Below are 21,299 nucleotides of genomic sequence, written 5' to 3' on the forward strand. Positions count from 1 at the left end.
TTTACACCATTGTTGGTGCTGGGTTTGATTCTGCTGTATTCCCTTACTTTAGTACTTTAGCTGGATTACTTTCAGAAGGAATCACTGGGTCTCTAAAGCAACATGTATGATAATGTCATTATAAAAATTGTATTTATTTATTTTTAAATATTAATTGTTTTGATCATTCATTGTGAGCCTCATAGCAAGTTTCTGCAAGTTTCAAAGTTGCTGCAATTTTCTCTGTGTACATAACCTGATACATGGAAGAAAAATCTATATAATAAAATAAAATTCTAAGTTTTTATTTCAGTTAATTAAAATATCATATTTTAATCAGCATACAATAGTGCGTAGAGATAAAACTATGTGACAAACAGTCCAACAGGGTTGCAGCGAAATTCATCTCCCTCACCAATTCATGTTCTTACATGCTCAGGTTTTTCTGAATTCAAGTTGTTCAAGAAATTCAAGGTAAGAGGTTTTGTTAAGAAGCCAATTGTGTGACTGTGGACACACCCTAACACACACACACGGTCACACAGCTGTAGATATATAGAAGACTTGTAAAAAAAAAATGTGTCTCTGCACAAAAAAATTTAAATAGTACTTTCTTACTATATTAACATCAAAAACAGGAATTTAGACTTTATCCATGTTTACACATTTCTACAAGAAGGTCTGTAGAAGTTGTGCATGTTTGTGTAGCTCCTTGTTTAATTTTGGAGCATGAATAATCTTTATAAATGAGTAATCTTTTTTTTTTCCTTTGTATTCCATGTGCAGCTCCAACTCGACAAAATCCTGGGTACAAGTAGAAGAAGAAAATACTGATTTTAATTAAAATTCCTGGAGGAAAAGCTGATAGACCTCAAGAGTGAGAGGGATTTCCTCAAGAGTCTTCTTAAAGATGGTAAGTTTCGGTGACAACCTCATTGAAGTCTTCATTTCTGACAATCTGTGGTAAAGAATACAAATATTGTTTCTTGATCTGAGTTTCTGCTTTAAGCAATAAATTAATCCTAATATAATGTAATTATATATAATTAGTAAAAAATATTGTAAATATATACAGAAAAAGCATATATTATAAGATTTATTTATTTATTTATTTATTTGCATTTCTAAGCTTATAATAGGTATAATGGTATAAAGGTCAAGTGTCTGTAGCATACACCATTAAGAGGCATGAAGAAACAGGGAAGAATGTTGAATGGAAAAGAACTGGTAGACCTCAATCAACAACAAAATCAGGGAAGTTTATAAGAGTCTCCAGCCTACGTAAAAGAAAGCTAAGTGCACCAGAAATCACAGCACAGCTTAATAAACTAAAGCTGAGCCAGTGTCAACAGTCCAGAGGAGACTTCAGGAAGCTGGATCGATGGGGCGTGTGGCTGCTGCGACCAAACAAGGTCAAAAGGATTCTTTGGGAAAAGGAATCAGAAAAATTGGATTGTTGCTGTCTGTAGAAATGTCTTGTGGTCTGATGAATCAACGTTTGATTTTTTTGGTTCTAAACAGAACCAGAATTTTTTTGTGCATCTCCGGAACTGGTGCGAAGATGATGCCAGACTGTGTCGCACCAACTGTCATGCATGGAGGCAGACGTGTTATAGTGTGGGGTGTTTTGTGGGCTATAGAGTTAGTGACCTATACAGGGTGACCAAATACTCAATAAAGAGGGTTACCATAGTATTCTCTAGAGACATGCCATGCCATTCAGTTAACTAAACTAATACGATATTTTAATCAGCATAGAATAGTGAGTAGAGATAAAACCTTTTGACAAACAGTCCAACAGGCTGGAAGTGAAGTTCTTCTCCCTCCCCCACTTCATGTGCTTACATGTTCAGGATTTTCTGAATTCACCAGTAATTCGAGGTAAGGTAAGATAGGTTTCTTAGGAAGCCAATTTTGTGACTGTAGACACACCCTAACACACACACACACGGACAAACAGCTGTAGATATGTAGAAGGCTTTCTTCTTATTTGTTTTTCCTCTGTACTTGTTTTTGTACTTGACAAGGTCAGACCCAGCACACACCTACCTTAAAGCACCTGTCACACCCTGCTCTGCTCTGTACTACAGTAACTCACAGCTCCCTCCAAGCCTTAAGCACTGTTTGATTGAACCCACCATGTGTCAGGGTACAAGGAAGCCATGGATCAAGGCTCTTCTCTGCATCAGTTCCTGTCTTCAAGTGAAGAATAAAAAATCTGTACACAAAGCACAAAAAAATTAAATATTACTTTCTTACTATACAAACAGCAGCAACAAGGTTTTAGACTGTATTTTGTTCATGTTCACACAATCCTACAAGAAGGTCTGTAGAAGTTGTGAGGACGTGGTAGCTTAGCACTTAAGACATTGGACTTCTGAACAGAAGAACTGCAGGTCCACCAAGCTGCCACTGCTGGGCCCCTGAGCAAGGCCCTTAACAGTCAATTGCTCAATTGTATAAATTTAAATAAATTGTGAGTCACTCTGGATAAATGTTTCTGCTAAATGCCAGAAATGTAAATGTTGTGCATGTTTGTAGCTCCTTGAGTAATATTTTTTCTCTTTTGTATTTCATGTGTAGCTCCAAATCAACAAAATCCTGGGAAGAGGTTAAAAAAAGAAAATACTGATTTTAATGTAAATTCCTGGAGGAAAAGCTGAAAGATCTCAAGAGTGAGAGGGATTTTCTCAAGAGTCTTCTTAAAGATGGTAAGTGTCTGTGACGACCTCATTGAATTCTTCATTTTTGACAATCTGTGGTATTAAATACAAATTTTAGTTCCCTGATCTGAGTTTCTGTCTTTAGCATATATATATATATTTGTGTTTGTGTTTGGGGGTATATATGCATATATGTTTGTGTGTGTGTCATTGCACATGGGTACAAGGCAACAAAGTGTATTGTGTATTTAAGAAGTTTGTATCTTTTTACACTCTCTCTCTCTCTCTCTCTCTCTCTCTCTCTATATATATATATATATATATATATATATATATATATGTATATATGTATATATATGTGTGTGTGTGTGTGTGTGTGTGTGTGTGTGTGTGTGTGTGTGTGTGTGTGTGTGTGTGGGTATGTGTGTATTTGAAAGCTGTTCCTTGGACCACAGGCACCTAAACCTGATGGTAAACAGTGTTTATGAGCTGGATGACCGGTGATGATGCTGTAAGCTTTTTTGTAGTACGTGGGGTCCCAGTAATGAGTTGGCCGGTCACATTCAATAGTGCTTTCCATAATGGAGCTATTCTTGTACCAGAGCTTTTGTTTCAAGCCTGTTTTGTAAACACTCACTCACATTTCCCCCATTTCCTGTGTCTGTGGATTCAAATCTTATCAATCCATATTTCTAGTTTCAACTAGATATCCTGTGAAAATTTATAGAAAACCTTCAGTGAGACATGTATATGCATCATTTTGTTTAAACAAATGTTTTGCAAAGGTAAAAAATACAGATACATATAGTTCACATACTACTTGTCTATTTGAAAGCTTCTTATCTGGTTGAAATTAAAGATATAGATTGTTGAAGACTTTCCAAAAACACAGGAAATGTGGGCGGGTGCTTAGATATCAGGCTCCTGCAGGTTGTTCCCATTCTGTGGGCAGGTGAGAACAGGATTAATAACATCTTCCTTTGTCAGTGAGACCAGTTTTTTTTACTGTAGGCAATGAGAGGAATTCTTCACTATGACATTTTAATGTTTGCAATTAATTGTTTTTCCAGTGTATTCAGTCACATTTCATAGAATAAATTGCAGGTGAAGCAACACCGACTTCTTGTTAAAATCTTAATAAAGATATTAATCAGAACCACGTACAGGAATTCAAATAAAGTTACATCTCTGGTTTCATCGAAATCATACTTATAAATGTGCAACAATTTGCAAGACTCAAGTATAAAATAAGTTCTGAAGATCAAGATTATATTTATATATATTTTAATAAACTTTATATTTACTTGTATGAAATCCAATCAAATCCAACCACGTTGCCTCAGACATTTAAATGAATTTGTTCAGATCTCTTGTGTCTCAAGGTGCAGTTCTAATGTCTGCACCCAAAAAGGTTCACCAAAGAAAAAACAAACAGTAAATGCTTGATAGTTTGTTCTAAATAAAAGTCTGCAATGTTAACCAGTAAACAGCACTGAACTAATGCACTGAACTAACACACCTTTGTGTGACAGCAGGGTAACGTGTTTTCTCAGGTGGAGTTTTCTAAGGAAATTGACTGGTAAAGCATCTCGTCACTACTGATGTGCAGATATTTTTCGTATCAGTGTAGGACATGTTATTGTGCATCACGTGCAGGCCGACTTTAGGTTGTAGGTAGTAGCATCTGGACCCATCTGTCCTGCTCCTTAGTGAAGTCATGGAGGTGTAGCTGTTGTTCTAGGTGCAGGTCAAACAGAGAAGGAAGGTCTCTATAGCTGTGTCTCGTACCTCCTCCCGGGTTTCTGCACCACTGGTTGAAATTCTGGATCAATTCAGTAGATCAATCTTCTCTCAGCCTGCTGTTATTGATATCAGTGATCAAATTAAATTAAACTTCACAAATCAAATCACTTCACACTTCTCACATATTCGAATGCAGTTTGGTCTACAATATTTTTTTATAGGAGTTCTTGCTCCATTTACTTTCAGTTCTCTCTCTATCAGTATCATTTCCTCTTTGTCCCTTTTCTTTTGCACTCAGCTCGCCGATTACACAGGTCTTGTTGTTTGGAAAACATTAACTGATTTATCATGTAGATGAATAAATATCTACATACCGATAAAGGAAACGTTGGTTTTGTTTTTTTTTTCTTTCTGGTCTCCACTTATTGTGCTCCAAGAATAATATAGTAACCAATGATAATAGGAATAGATAATTTGAGGGAGTGGATGAACTGACTTAGCTAAATTAGCTGGACTTAACAAGAAGGTATGTACTATACATATGTGCTGGTAGAAAAATATAACCTATAGGAATATGTTGGGTGCTAAGCACTGACTGTTAATATCAACATTGTAAAAAATATCTTAACTCAGTGAATGATTATATGAATGTATCAATGGATGTACTAGTATATTCTCATCCCTTTTTATAAAGATGAAGGTACCAGACATGGACCTTAGTGGTTCTTTCAAATAACCAGTTTACTTTTAGGCCTTATACTGCTTTTATTTCGTCTGTTTAGTCTGGTTGTTTAGGGAGGTGGTATATCCCTGGGATCTGCTCCTAAAATAAAAACACTCGCTCGCCATCTCCTGGTCAAAAAAGTGGTATATGTGAAAAATGTTCAACATATACCCTTAGATTTTGAGTGTGTAGATAAAGGATTTCTACAAGTATACATATATTGCACAAACCCAGCTTTAATTTGATAAATAATGATGTTTCTATGCATCTTTTGTGAGCTAAGCTAATTGTTGTTAGCTACATTATTTATACTGTTTGTCAATTATGAATTTTCTGCTGTTGTAGGAGACTAAAGAAGTGGTAGGACCAGCAGAGGAAGATGAAGCAATCGGCTCTTCACCATTTTCACAGGTAAGACGTCGAACATTGGGGTTTTGTTTTGTACCCCTATGTTCTCATGTATACAAATCTTAGTTATAGAGTATTTGACATGTGTAGGATGTTGGTCAGGGTATCTCTTTTTACTGTATATCATTCCAAAATGTTACATAGATTTGCAGATTAATAGATATTATTAATATATAGATTTTCCACAAAAGGACAGTTATTGTGTAATAACTTCGGTCAAAGAAGTTCTGAGTGTTCAAATTTTAAAGGGTTTTGAGAAGTTCAAAGGGTTTTGATGCCAAAGTAGACTTTAGTGAGAATCATCAAAGCTGAGATGTTCCGTGACGAACCTTCGGTGTTTCAGTCTCAGCAGATCACACTTGGCCTCATCAGACCATTTAGCTGTTTGCTGCCCTTCTCTTCTGAGTTTTATTTTCCTTCGTGCTTCATTGCTTTAAACCATATTGACATGCACACATCCTTGTATGATAGCATATTGATGCAGTATTATCATAATTAGCATACACTTTTTGTTCACCAAAATATGTTATAATTTCAACCACTGAGGTAATTACATATGAAAATGGAATACATTATGATCTGTGTTTGGTTGTGATGTTCACCACTTGCACCTCCTCCAGCCAATTCTCCAACTTCTCAGTCCATCACATTTCTCTGAGCAATGAGGTTGTAGAGGTTGATGAGGCTTTTTTCCATAGGCGCTCCACCATCTTTCAGTCTTTGTGGTCTTTATTGAAGATTGAATAGTATACGATAGATAGATAGATACCTCCACTCCTAGAGGACTACATTCAGTGACTGGTTATAGAGGGGAGGAGCAGCTATGATTCAGTATTATAGGCTATTTGTTTAGGTTCATGAAAAAAACATTTTAAAGCTAAAATGCTAATGTAATACTTTGTAAGCCTGCAGGTGTCACTAGACTAATGATCCAACACACGCTAATTTGCATATTTCTGTTGAGTTCCTGAATATTTAGAGTTAGCTACTATTTGACTACCAAATGGTGCCACATGATGCACTTGTATTGGAAACTAATTACAATAAAAATATTTTCAAGAGTTCGAAATCATTGATTATTGATCATTAAATGCACTGATATTAGATATTTTAGAAAATGTCTGGCTTTATTATTTGAATTCAATAAAAAGACAAAGTAAACAGTCTGAAAGAAAGTTTTGGTCTGAAACTTAAGGATCATTTCCAATGAAACCAATTTGGGGAAAAAAGCCAGATGAGCACAACTAGCCACCATTACCTTACTGTTCCTGTTCATTCATCTAATGGTGGATGAAAAAATAAGTGATGACATTTTTATATATTTTCAGATATTTTGGCAAATTTTCTCACTAATTTTGTCTTGGCCAGTTCTACCTATTAGCCAGATCTCTACCAGACAAAGAGTGTGAATGCTATGATGTGCTTCCCCAAGACACATGAAGCCAACCAACTGCATCTTTTTTGAGCTGCTTGGTAGTGTAACAAAAATTAGAAAAGCCCAATCTGCCCTCTTCCCTATCTATGAGCTCATGGATGCCAGGATTGACCCAAAAAATCCACCCCAATAAATTCTGGGGGTGTCTGTCATTAAGTGATAGAGCTGAGCAAAAATGGCAGACGTACCAACTTACTTGTACTCTTCTGCAGACAACACACACAACTACTATTCACTAATGTTTTACAACACTGTAGATACCTATATACTTCTTTGGAACAAAAACTTTGACTTGCCAAGGAACTATAGAGCAATGTGGCTGTGTCTTGCTAAAGTTACTGAAGTCAACTAGGTATCTGTGCTAATTTTTTTAGCCTTCAGGTTATGCAACATGGTTGTGGTTAGTGGAAGGAGGGGTACATTGTGAGCAACGTTAGGCCACCAGCATTGTCTTTTAGTAATTGCTCTGTCTTGGTAGAGTAAGGGTTGCCCATGGCCAAAGAGGTATGGGTCCCAGTCTAATAATTTGTCTCAGGAAAGACTGGTGGCTAAAACTTTTTTTCCACTGACCCCTGTCTGAGTTTGAGTCCGAGTTTCAGTTCCCCCACAGTGTGTGACCTCAAGAATTAAAGGGATGCAAAGTTTTAATCAGGGATTATTTCCTTATTTACTTTTTTATGTTTTGTTTGGTTATGCCTTACGTATTAACTTGAGTCCTATAAAAATATAATACAGTGGTGTGAAAAAGTGTTTAAGACAGGGCGGCCATAAGAACAGCAAGGGTCAAACCTTCAGAGAAGGAAAGCACGCACATGCCCAGACAATCTACAGCGACTTCCAGGACAGCGGAGACACCCAGCACATGTGGCAGGGCATACAGATTATCACAAACTACAAGACATTGAGGAGAACTCTGTGCAGAGTTAACGCATAGAAGGCTGCTGGACCAGACAACATACCTGGCAGGGTGCTCAGGGAATGCGCAGCGGCAACTAGCGGATGTCTTCACTGACATCTTCAACATTTCCCTGAGCAGCACTGTTGTACCTACGTGCCCCAAGACAACCACCATTGCCCCCATCCCAAAGAAGTCTACAGTAACACATCGTTATGAAGTTATGAAGTGCTTTGAGAAGCTTGTCATGAGGCACATCAAGACCCAGTTATCACCCTCACTGGACCCCCTACAGTTGGCATATTGTCCAAACCACTCCATTGAAGATGCCATTGCCATGGCTCTTCATTTAGCCATCACCCAGTTCAGCATTCAACACAATCATTCCTCAGTACCTGATGCAGAAGGTGAGCCTGCTGGGACCAAACAACTCCCTCTGCAACTTAATCCTGGACTTCCTGACTGGGATACCTCAGTCAATCCAGATCAGGAATAACATCTCCAGCACCACCAGACTGAGCACTGGAACCCCTTAGGGCTGTGTGCTCAGCCCACTGCTGTACACGTTGCTGACTGAAGACTATCACTTATACACTATCATCAATGCACAGATTGAACCATATCACCAAGTTCACCGATGACATGACCGTGGTGGGTCTCATCAGCAAGAACGATGAGTCATCATACAGAGAGTAGGTGCAACAGCTAACTGCCTGGTGTAGACCCAACAACCCATCTCTGATTGTTGATAAAACTAAAGAGACTGTGCTTTTCAGAAGAGCACAGAGCGACCACTCTCTGCTGAACATCAACGGATCATATGTAGAGATCATCAAGAGCACCAGATTTCTTGGTGTTCATCTAGTGGAGAACTTCACCTGGTCACTCAACACCAGCTCCATCCCCAAGAAAGCCCAGCAGCTATTTACGAAGCCTAAATAAATTCCATCTCCCTCCCCCCATACTGACTATGTTTTACAATGAGACAATTGAGAGCAATCTGAGCAGCTGCATCACTGTCCATCCATCCATCCATCTTCTGCCGCTTATCCGGGACCGAGTCGTGGGGGCAGCAGTCTAAGCAGGGATGCCCAGACTTCCCTCTCCCCAGACACTTCCTCCAGCTCTTCTGGGGGAATACCAAGGAGTTCCCAGGCCAGAGGAGACATAGTCCCTCCAGTGTATCCTAGGTCTTCCCTGGGGCCTCCTCCCGGTTGGACATGCCCGGAACTGTCTGGTTTGGAAACGGCACCATCTCGGATCGCAAGACCCTGCAGAGGATAGTGAGCACAGCTAAGAAGATCATTGGTCTCTCTTCCCTCTATCATGGACATTTACACCACACGCTGCATCCACAAAGCCAACAGCATTGTGGATGACCCCACAGACCCCTCACACACACTCTTCAGCCTCCTGCCATCTGGAAAAAGGTACCGAAGCATTCGGGCCCTCACGACCAGACTGTGTAACAGTTTCTTTCCACAAGCCATCAGACTCCTTATTAACTGAACTGAACTGTACTGAGCACAACACACACAAACATCAACTGTATGGACTGCACAGACCTACACCAAATACTCTTCCAATATACATCCATCAAACTGTTTTCATGCTGTTTTGCACAGTTTTTTGCTCTTTGCACATGCTGTCTCACATTTCAGTTGATTGTTGTTGCACAATACTTTACAATACCTAATGTAACTGCTGCTATAATACTGTGTTCATTCCAGTATTTCTGCACATGCAATATTGATTGAACATATAGTATTTACACTGGTCAGCGCTGTTTTTGTTTATTGTCTTTTGTGTATTGTCTTTTATGTAATGACCTGTATTTTTTGTTTACACTGTCTTTTTGTCTTGTCCTGCACTGTTTGCACCAGGTTACACAGAAGCTCTGTCTTTGTTTTAGGTAGTACCATGGTCGTGGAGAAACGTTGTCTCATTTCACTTTGTACTGGAACAGCTATATATGGTTGTAATGACAATAAAAGCTTCTTGACTTGACTTGACCTTTGAGCACAATTGTATCTACCTCCACAATGTAGAGCTTTGATGTGGCCAGGTGTTGTTTGCTGTTTGGAGTTGGTGTGAATGCTTAACAAATTCTATAAAATGCTCCCTTGTATAAGACGATCCCCACTTTTCCAACCACAAATTAAGATATCAACTTTTTAAACATAAAACATCGCTTATTTTTTTATTTTATTTTCTGTCACTTTTATTGGCTCAGATGTTCTGACATTACCGGTCCCTGTCGCATCTGCTCACTGGCTGCATGCTCTCCACCTTCAACGGGGTGTGTTCCAATTGGTTTGTTCAGCATCAGCTGATATCAGTTCCATAAGGCTCGTGATTGGAGGAAGCCTGTTGACAGAGACAACAGGCTTCGTCAGTTTCACTTGTGATTGGAGAAAGCATGTCTGCAGTGACGCAGTATGGGCAGTTTCGCTCGCGATTGGAGGCCAGTGATTGGAGGAATCATGTCTGCAGTGAAAAATACGGTACTTGATTATTTTTCAGCAGCTAGGGTCCAATGTGGTCTTTTTCTTACTCTTTTCAATGAGAAGACACCAACAGGGATGCCATGACACCAAATCCTCTAATGAAGCTTCAATAAAAATTGACAGATTCTGCAAGGTTTATTTAATGCATACTTGTGATTTGCAAATGCAACCTACATTGGAGCTCCGATTCACCTGCCACTATCCTGTGTGTGAGAGTGAAGCAGTAGTTGGAAGGAAGATGGAAACAAAGGCCACAAGTTTGCTTAGTTCTCAATGTAGGACATCTTGAGTCAAGGGTTTTGACTCAGAGTGCAGATGAGACATTAGTCTAGCAGGATCAATAACCTGAATATGGCAGTGTATAGAGTACACACTAATACTTTAAGCCCCCAAAAAGAAAAATCTAATCTATTATAAAATGGATATTTGCCAGACAACAAAGGCTCAGTCTTAAAGAATAAGTAGACTTAGTAAACAAAACCTTTGCATTATCAGTAATTACTGTGCTATTCACCGCATTTGTGGATATTTCAGAAATTACAGGTCATACAAAAGCAAAGCTATTCCCTCAGTGTATGATGGTGTTGAGCCTTAACATTGACCATAAGCACACACGGTAATAAACACTTATCTGTTAACAGCTATACTCTTGTACCATGGTGGGATGATAAACCTGCTGAGAAGATCATCACTGTATTTAAGACAAACTGCTTCAAGGCATTATTTTCAAAAGCCGGGGAAGGAAGCCATCAGAGCACCCCCCTTAAAAAAAAAAAACAGTGAGCATTTCTCAAACACGAGTCACTCCCTTAGCCTGCCCATATAGCACATTGGTAAGGACGCTGTCTCCAAGCTGCGGTTGATATAATAGCTTCAGAAAACACACAGCAATACTATTAAAGGAAACAGGTACAAAAAATAGCAGGTAAGATATTTAGCTTGGGCCCATTTTTCTTTTGTCCTGTTTATTGTATGCTTTGTCATTTTAGACAGATGTTTTTTTGTTTATGGTTGAGAGTCGTGTGCTTGTGTTGTTTTTATTTTAAGCTAACCTCTTACTCTGACAAGGACAATGATGTAGTCTGTATACAGTGTATATCTTAGTTTTTAAATGAATGTATTGGAAGGGTTTATTTTGGCTATTTTTGAATGCCTGACTCAATAGCAGAGTAGCTACAAGAAGCTCAGCTAATGGCTAGTGGTTGGTATTTACAGAGACAGATTTACAGCCTAAAATTCAAACTTGAATGCAAATGTATCTTGTGTGAATGTGAAATAAAACCTTTGCTTTGTATGCAACGTCAAGAAGTAGACAGATTGCTTCCACAAAGCATTTAAATAGCGGGAATATTTACTTGATGTTTCTAGCTTATTAAGGCTATATTGGTCATGCTGTGATTTTTTTTCTAGTTCTTCTGCATTTTGACTTTTTTAATGCTACAGTAATTTCCTGGGGTTGCTTAAAAATATTTAACAGCAACCTACTAACATACAGCAGTGATAGCAGGGGATTATGATATGAATGTTTATGGTACACATGAGATGAATAAACTGAACAGGAAGTTCCATTGTGTAAATCTTTTAAACAAATATCTTTTGTAAACAATTGTCCATATTCTGTATAAGGAATACAGTGACATTACATTCACCTTATTTGTGCATCCCATGATTTCTCATTTGAGTTGTTGACATGAATTTGTTATTCTACAACATATATTAAACATTATTAGAAAACTCCAAAAGGAAACAATAGTGATTTCAGAAGCCATTGCGAAACAAACTACACCCAATGTGTGGCTACTGTTTAAGCTACTTCCTCTAGTTACCAGGAGGTTTTCCAAAGTAAAGTTCCTTGAAATGATGTAGATATTGTATGACTGGATGTATTTGTGTATTCAAAGCAGAAATCAGTGATTGCACTTCTACTTTTTGATCTTTAATAATTTTTCAACTTTTTTCAGAACCCCACATGACCAAAGGCTAGCTAAACCAAAACTAGCGACCACTTTGCATCAATGGCAGACAAGGGGCAAATCAAACAGACTGCAGCCGTAGTGCTGGGTTGCTTGGAGAGTGTGTCTTCATTCGCCTCCACCTTCAACCCTCTGTTTGGCATCGTCACCACACTGGTTGGTGCAGCGAGGAAAGGCCTGGTGGATGATGACACAAGCAAGCTGGACAAGGACTTCCAGCAAATTCATGAGAAGTTGGAGAGCATCTCTGAGCAGAACAAGCAGCTGCTGGACCAGATCCACACTGCTGAGATTACCATAAACTATGGTAATTTGGAAAAGAACATCGAGCACCAGTATCGAGGCTTCAAGAAAATGGTGGATCGCATCAGGGCAGACCCCGAAAAAAGTGAGCGTTATAGAGAGGATTTCAAGAAACTTTATAGAAAACAAAAAGGCCGCCTGAATTTGAACGTGTACTATGACTCCGTTATGGAAGACGAGGGTCCTTTTGGGAGGCCTCTACTGATATTTTATCTAGAGAAATGCAATAAGAACAAGGAGATTATGGAGGCAAAATGCTCTCATCTGGCCTACCTCTTCCACATCGGCCTCATAGCACTGATGGCCTACTATGTGGTCACTGAAGATGATGAGGATGAGTTCAGAGAAGAATGGGGCCAAAAGGTCTTGAATATTCAGACCAAGATGCAAGAAGTCCTGGAAGAGTGTAATTAGAAGTGATTCCAAATTCACTGAAGTTTTGTTAAACCCCAGCTGTCTTAGTTTCTTCTGCATGTGAGAATACAATTTTTTTTCTTCCTGAATTGCTTTTGTATGTTTATTAGATTAGCACTTAAAGATTTCAATCTTTTTCATATCCTTATATGGCTGTATATATAAAAAAACTATTGCTGGATATACAGTAAAGCTGTAGACATCTTTGTGTATTATGATCAGTGTTATTCATTTTGGCAGTTTGTTGAATCATGGGCTATAATGTCTCAGAGCTTAATTTTACTGATATTAGCTTGGAAAAAGGAGCATTGTATAATCACATACTTAGCGGACATTGAAATTTTTTAAATATCGATTTAAATCAGATTAAATCCTATTATTAGTATGGTCATTGTAAAAGTCCCAGGATATCTTTTGAAGTACTTAGAATCTTTTCGTGAATAACCACCGCCACAACACAATATGCAAATTAGCATGATTTGCATCAGTCGACTAGTGACATCTGCAGGCTTTACAAAGAATTACATGGATACGCTTGCACAGATTTCTCTCTTATCTTCCCACATAAAACACCCAAAAACTGTGTCTTGCACATCTGTCCTCGTGCTATGTGTGCATGGGTGTAAATTTCATTTAACAGTAGGGGAAGACAATAAATATAAAATTTCTCATGAGCAATTTTTGAAGGGGGGATACAAATAATAGTCTAATTGTACTTATAAAGATATGTCCCACAGTGAAAAATTTAGCTTTTATCATTATTATTGTAGCATGGAGAAGAAAGTAAAACTATTATAAAAATAATCACAACAATAAAAACAAGGAATTTAAAAAAAAGGTTTAAAATTTTATTTAAAATTAGTTAAGACACTTAATAACAATAGAAATTGATTATTCAAAAAAAATAATTTGAGGTCAGTTCGGACGTAGCACAGTGCTCATTTAGTAAATGCACAGCTAAACAATATGCTAATTGTGGCCGTTAATGTTAAGTTAACATTATGCCAAGTCGTCCCAAATAAAACAATGCATGGGAAACGGCTTTGGCCTGTTAGTTGCAATGCACGATGCAACTAGCTATTGTAAACAAGCTAACGTTAACCGGATAAGTAATATTTTAATCGCTAATATAGCAGATCCATGGAAAAGTACATTACACTAATTTATGAATGAGTCTGCATCAACTACATTAAAGAGAATCGCTTTATTTAAAGTGAATAAAATACCCTACTTAATGGAGTTCAACATTAATTGAGCCACAGCCACACACCTGACTCGCATGTGTGCAGAGTAGGTGAGATGAACTGGGAAAGCAGGCAGTGGGTCAAACCACTGTGAGGAAGGGGATTGTTTCTAAATGCATCTTTTGCATTTGTTTTTTTCTACTTAGACAATTATTTAGGTATACATACATATATTTATCACAATAGAGAGTGCAATATTTTTTAAATAATTATTTTTGGGGGACAATATTCGTATGGGGGGGGGCAACCCTTGGATGGGGTGACATGTCCCATCCGTCCCCCCGGGATTTACGCCCATGTATGTGTGTATGTTACTTGTCAAGATCCTACAAAATATCTCATAATTCTCAGGCTAATCCCCTCTTTACCTGCTCAGTGAGGTTTCCTGGAAGTCTTCCTCTAGTCACAGTTGACTTTGTACTGTATTCCTTCAGTTTAAAAAAGAAATTTAAGATGAAATGTTCAATGATTGGGATAATTTTTGGGGATTGGCTAAAGGTTTTTTGCACAGGTACAGTTACAGGCAAACTAACTAGGACTATCAATATGTTCCTGTGATACTTTATACTGATTATCAAAAAAAAAAAGGGATTTTACAGCTAGGAAGGTTTCCAAATTGATCACATAGGTAAGTCAAAGCTGATGGATGGATGGATGGATTGATAGATAGATAGAACATGGTCAATGCATATTGCAGGTAAATAGCAATGAAATGCCATTTAGCATCTACCAGAAGTACAAATAGTAAAATGTGCAATGTGTAAATATATATATATATGTACAACAAATAAATAAAGCTACAGCATGGAGTTTGTGCATTAGCATACAGCATGGTATGTGTAGAATATGTCTAAATATATATATATTTATATATAAATATATTATGACTTAAAGAAAACACAAAATACTATTCTCTGTGCCTTAAACCACACCAGTCTGTGTTCCATTACTGAGGTTACCTTCATGAGTCAGCATCACATGCCTGCATACAAGCCTTACCCAGCTCTTCTGCGCCTGTTTCCTCCCTCTATTGCAGGGGAGACAAACTCAAATTCACAGTGAGCCAAAATATAAAACTGAGATAAAGTCACGGGCCAAACTGAATATTTATTGAAAAATGAACTGCAACAGATATGTAATGTTCAACCTTTTTCATATGAAAACAAACTTTAGTTTTGCTTAAATACAGGATTTGGAACAACCAGAGCTTGATATTACAAACACATAAGAAATTTGAAATAAAAGACACATCAGTGGTGTTCATGTCACAAACTTTGACCATACACTTTTTGACAAACTCTCCCTCATTAAAGGGCCCTAGATTTTGCTGTCCCTGTTGCCACAATAAAACTCGCCTTTACAGCAGCTTCACTTTATTGATTCTGCTTTCATGAACATAGTCTGCCGGGAAACCAGACTTTTTTTCATCTCCTCCACCTTCTGGAGCTTTTGCTTTACGTCCAGGTCCTTATACTTCTCATAATGTTTCGTGTCATAGTGTCGTCTTATGTTATATTCTTTCGTTACAGACACGTTAGCTCCGTTAGCACACGAGACAAACAGGTCTGTTCTTTATATCCGTGAACAGATAATCTGCCTCCCACCTGCCTTGAAAGCTCCTATTGTCCATCTTTCGTTTGGCCATTTTTGTGGAGGGTGAATTAACTTGCCCGATGTGACTGTAACATGGTTGTTAACGACTGTCAACAGAAAATGAGGGGCGCTTGCTGTTCGTGACTACGCGTCAATACAGTGGCAAGGCATTCTGGGATTTGTAGTATTAGCGGAGCATGCGGCTAGCCAGCTGTAATGCACATTTACATGATCTCGCGGGCCAAATATAATTACACCGCGGGCCATAGTTTAACACCCCTGCTCTATTGGGTTACTCTGCATTCATTGGTGAACACGAGGAGGGGCTGAGCAGGAAGTGGATAAAGAAAGCCAAAAGAATGTGCAAAAGAAGATGTAGGAGGTGCTAGAAATCGACTTTCCCATACACACAGGCCTCCCTGTGTTTACCACAGCAGATTATCCCACATTACATTAAATACATATTTAGATCCCTAGTATGAGCAAGACAACGGCAAATAAATACTCTGTAAGTCATTTTCCTTCCATGATAAAGAAATCTTAAGAAGATTCAGACTCCTAAGGGACATGAGTCTTTCTGGGAAACACTGGATAGTGCATCCATGCTTTATTCCACGTTAAACAGTCAAACAGTATAGAATGTGTTTAATGGTGTTGAGTACAAGCATCAGAGATCACGGCATCACAGATCGCATACACTAGATTTAACAAAGAAAAATAAGTACAAATATTACACATAATTAGGCACAATAAGGCTCTAAGCACACAACTCATCTCTAAAAGATTTGTGATTGTTTGAAAAAAAAATAATGAATAGCATTCTTTTCATACTTGTGGCATATTTTCTGATCTTGATGTGTTTCTTTAGAATTATTTCAGATATGACAAATAAGGTTTTACCAACATTGTTGGTTCCTCAGAAAACAATCATTTTAAAACAAGCTTAAACCGGTCTGCTGTCACATGTAGTCAGGATATGCAGTGAGCTACTTTCACACCAGGACTGATATATTTCCTTCACTGAAACTGAAGTACAGCATGCCAGGAAATGTTTAGATTTTAAGATCTCATAGTTAATAAATGTTGTACTCAACCCACAGAATAGCAAAGAAAGAAAACCCAACAAACCTGCTCGTCCAGCTTAACCTTTCAGGCAATAAGTGATGTTTAGCATAACAACTAACTGTGGTATAGTGTTTGGAATTAATACAAATGAATGTTAAAGCTGTTCTATAAGACCAAGGCACATCAGGGTAAATTTGAGGTACTTTTAAACTCTTATGTGTTTACCATTTTGTGTTTGTAAAAAAAATCTACTCTCTGTAGGGACTTTTTGTTTTGTCGCAAACTGTTTCACAGAGCAGAGTGGAAGCCTGTGAAAGGGGCACAGTTATCGGATGTTACCCATCCCTCTCTGAGAGGGAGGAGCAGATGGAGCACGTCCAAAGTGGGAGTGCCGCATGCAGCAAGGATAAACATCGAGCCAAGGCAGCTGCAAGTCATCGGCACCGCTGCGCTGCACTTATACTCCACAGAGTTCCACCTCTGCACTTTCCACCTCCTAACTGTAAGTGTTTGTTATTCTCTGCTGATCTCTTTCTTTTGGGGCTTCTTAGCTTTCTTTTCCTTTTTTTTTTATCACATTTTAAAATAGCAAAACATAGAATCAATGAACAGGGAACAAAAAATAGATCTTTGTACATGTCTACAATGTTGATGTATTTGCTAATTCTGGATTTTTTTTAAGCTTTCATAAGGACCTGTTCTGAAATGCCCGGATGTTGTGCTTAAGTAAATATTGACTAGCATAACACTTAGCAACCATGGATGTTGTTTAAAGATAATAAAGACCTTGCTAATGATAAAAAGCAACAATGTTGGTGCTATTAAACTGTAACACTGGATTCTATAGCTAGTCAGCTTTCAGAACAGCCCGTTAGCCCTCAGCAGTAATCATCAGGAAGTAGTCAATGGTGGCTACGTCTAAAAACGGCAGCTTGTTACACACTGGCCACTAGGGGCTCTGCTGAACCTTTTTTTTATCTGGTCAAGTGTAGCTCATGTAAAACAAGGTGATATACATCTACATTTGCCTGTACTTTACCTGTAAATATTCATAAAATCAATTCTTAGTGTGGTTGATTCAGAACAGTAGTATCAAATTACACTTATGTACCTAACCGAGAGTGATTAAAAACATTAATATTTGTAAAGACCTTTGGCACAAGCTCGAATGAATCATTCATTGCGAGACTGAGTTTACTTTAGTTAAGCTGCAACATGTGAAAGACGGAATCACACAAAACCTGAATGGCATATTCAGGACAGGATTGTGAGGCTTGCTACTGAAACACCACAGCAAACAACAACAATACCATAGCAACTAACTTGCAACCACCTAACAGTTACCTGGAATGTCATGGCGACCACCTAGCAACACACTAGCAACCAGAATATCGCTATTTACTTTTTAACTAAAACTGGAACATTGCCTCGGGTCACATCAAAGATCTGGGATTATTTATACATAGACATATAATCATAGACCTTGGATTTCTTTGGACAATGCACACAAACCCAACATTTCTGATAATGTACATGGCATATCCTTTATTTATTTTGGAAACATTTTTACTGCAGTTCGAACTCGCACAGAATGGCATTACACATACAACTGCAAATATTTGTACATTATTCCAGATGAAGTTCGTACTTGTTCTGCTATCCGCTAGCTTTTAAATTTTTTATATGACAGATTTTTTAAATAATTTTTTTAAAATAAATGTGACATTTACATAATGCTGCATTAATTCTGGAATTCTTGAGAAAAGTTTTAAAATGACATTTCTTATTGTGTTACAGAAAGAACGTTTACCTCCGTTAAAGAAGCCTCTTTCATCACCTGACATCCAATATGAGTTTTGTGGCAGAATGGCTTATGGAGAACAGCGACAAGATCGAAAAGGGAGTAGAGATCCTAGGCCAAGGCTGTGAGATCCTTGCAGCCACAGTAGGCCAGTTCAATCCCATCCTGGAGGCAGTATTTAATGTCTCTGCTGAGCTCCTTAGCAACCCAGAGGGCAAAGAGGCTAGGTATCTTGCTGAGCAGTTTGTGAAGGTCAACCAGAAGCTGGAAAAGATCCAGGGTGATATTAAAAAAACAGAACTAGCGATGCAGCGATCATCTATGAACATCCAGAACTTCAACTTCTACACACAGATAATCAACCAGCATGAAATGTTTAAATATATTTTCACAGCCAAACCCAAGTTTAAGAAATTGAAGCGAGATGAGTTCCTCATCCACTTTGAGGAATATGAGGGAGAAAAGAACCTTGAATGCTTATATGATGCTATCATGAAAGAGAACACCTCTGGACAGACAATGCTGGACACCATAGTGGAAACTGAGCAGCGGAGCAGGAGGGCAGTGGAGGAATTCTGTGCTAGCCTGAAGAAGCTGTTTGTGGTTGGGATCATCTCACTGATGGGCTACGCTGCACTAAAGGAAGACACTGTGGATGAGGAAATGGGGAAGACATGGCTTGCACGCATGGAGGACGTGGAGAAGCGCATGAAGGCAGCAGTGGATGAGTGTGTGAACAACTTTGCTGAGCAAGCCAAGTCTGATATAGATGAGATTCTCCTGGAGAAGCAGAGCAGTGTCGACCCTGAGTTTACTAAATTCCTACTGGAGGCTCTTGTGAAGAAGTATTACTGGGTCTCCTGGTCAGTCCGGGTGTTTAATGATGATGATAACAAACTTGTGAAGTTTCTGTTTGGGAAGAAGCGCCATATAAATGATGGAGTTGACAATTATTTTGAACATTTGTGCAGTAATAAAATAAGGGTGGTGGTGTCTTTCACTGCAGACCCCAAACCACTCGACAAGAGCCAGATAAAGGATCAAATAGAGAACGAGAAAGGTGGCGTAGAGTCTGTGGCTGAGTCACTGAGCGAAAGTTTTCCCAACTGCTTTGTCCATGCCATCAGTCGCACTAAGAAAGTGGAGGAAGCCAATAACTTTGAGCCTGAGAACTTTTATTATATTTCTCACAAAAAAGCACACATCTGTATCCACTCTGAATAATGGAATTCAGATCAAACTAAACATATTGATGTTCCATCAGAATCTACACTCTCCAGGCTTCTATTCATCAATAAACTTTTTTTTTAATTGTTGTTGTTGATGATGATGATGATGATGATGATGATGACGACGACGACGATGATGATGATGATGATGATAAAGCACTTAATTGTGGAATCCAGACAGATTTTGACTGAGGTTCAAAGAACAAATGCTATAAAGAAGAAAAACTGGACTGAAAAGAAGTTTATATTGTTTTGAATCGTTATATTAATCCTGCACTAATTATCTTCAATGCATTTAAAAGCTTTTTCATTTCTAACAAACCTACTAATATATAATCAATAAATAAAGCTTCATGACATGACATTAAAATGAAAATTTCTCTAACTGCGTCAACATATTGTAATATGCTTTGAACACATCTTACTAATGTAATCCCAGTTCTCTGACATCGTATCACAGTGAGTTTATAATAAAGGAGTTTATAATAAAGGATAATTAAACAGTACACAAACATAGCAATACCCCTGGTGGAGTGAGCTTGTAGACCTCCTGAGGGCTGTACACTCCACCACCCAGTGGAAAGCATTGACGAGTGGATTTTTATAAGGAAAACCTCATGACAATGTGGAGGTTAAAGAGATCTAGGCCAACCTGCCTGAATTTCTACTGCTTGAGGATAAATTTTCTATATGTGTTCATCTCTTATCATGCTGACATCGTGCACAGAATAGTAGATCAGCTAATGATAAGACTCTGATCCTAACATTCATTAGAGCTCCTGCTGATATCCCTCAGTGAAAAGCTGCAGTGAATCTTCACATTATATGCAAATCTGAGACATTTCCTGTTAGAAGGAAAAATATGTACATGAATATATATATATGTCTGCAGTGAGACAGTGTTCTGAGCATGAGCTTTTTAAGACTCTAATAGGTGTTTATGGATGATACCTAAATCCAAAATCAGACTAAGACCCCTCCCTTTTTTATATAGTAAAAAGGATATTTCTTCCTCTAAAAACTGAACTGACTGCCTGGACCACTCACGGCTCACGTCTTTGGTCATTAGTTGTGCTGCACCACCATCTAGTGGTCGAAGAGGGGATTGCAGCAGAAACGTCTCAATGTCTTGTACAGTCTTCGTCGTCTTAAAGAACAACTTAAATCTATTTAAATAAGTCTGAAGTTAGCTTTTCTTTAATTAACAAAGAAAGTGAAAACATTGAAAAATGTATTGTGTCCTGCATGTAGATGTGTGACAAAAGCACACTAATGTCATGTTGTAATTATATTTATATCAGTCATTACGCTTTTCTAAGCTTT

At 38.2% G+C, this 21,299-nt stretch overlaps 2 protein-coding genes across 7 annotated transcripts; both read left to right on the plus strand.

Moving 5' to 3' along the window:
- The first annotated feature begins 534 nt into the window (after positions 1-534).
- Positions 535-17,448, plus strand: LOC113649741 (protein rapunzel-like). Of its 6 annotated transcripts, none has more exons than XR_007139455.1 (6): positions 537-658; positions 766-892; positions 2,563-2,690; positions 5,455-5,520; positions 12,316-13,104; positions 17,208-17,448. XR_007139455.1 is itself a non-coding variant. In XM_027157677.2 (5 exons), exon 5 carries the CDS (start codon positions 12,370-12,372, stop codon positions 13,042-13,044), a length of 675 nt encoding a protein of 224 aa, XP_027013478.1. In that variant the 5' UTR covers positions 538-658; positions 766-892; positions 2,563-2,690; positions 5,455-5,520; positions 12,316-12,369; the 3' UTR covers positions 13,045-13,262. The 6 variants fall into 6 exon arrangements, 4 of the variants coding, with proteins under 4 accessions (XP_027013480.1, XP_027013478.1, XP_027013481.1 ...); XR_007139456.1 differs by having other exon boundaries at positions 17,241-17,448; XM_027157677.2 differs by lacking the exon at positions 17,208-17,448 and having other exon boundaries at positions 538-658; positions 12,316-13,262.
- Positions 17,309-20,361, plus strand: LOC113649738. Its single transcript, XM_027157674.2, has 2 exons — positions 17,309-17,448; positions 18,744-20,361. Exon 2 carries the CDS (start codon positions 18,796-18,798, stop codon positions 19,969-19,971), a length of 1,176 nt encoding a protein of 391 aa, XP_027013475.1. The 5' UTR covers positions 17,309-17,448; positions 18,744-18,795; the 3' UTR covers positions 19,972-20,361.
- Positions 20,362-21,299: the final 938 nt, after the last annotated feature.

The sequence above is a fragment of the Tachysurus fulvidraco genome, chromosome 25, assembly GCF_022655615.1.
Source record: "Tachysurus fulvidraco isolate hzauxx_2018 chromosome 25, HZAU_PFXX_2.0, whole genome shotgun sequence".
Lineage (NCBI taxonomy): Eukaryota > Metazoa > Chordata > Actinopteri > Siluriformes > Bagridae > Tachysurus > Tachysurus fulvidraco.

Coding starts and splice junctions, on each gene's coding strand:
- LOC113649741 (XM_027157679.2), top strand. CDS start 12,370: ATGGCAGACAAGGGGCAAATCAAACAGACTGCAGCCGTAGTGCTGGGT.
- LOC113649738 (XM_027157674.2), top strand. CDS start 18,796: ATGAGTTTTGTGGCAGAATGGCTTATGGAGAACAGCGACAAGATCGAA.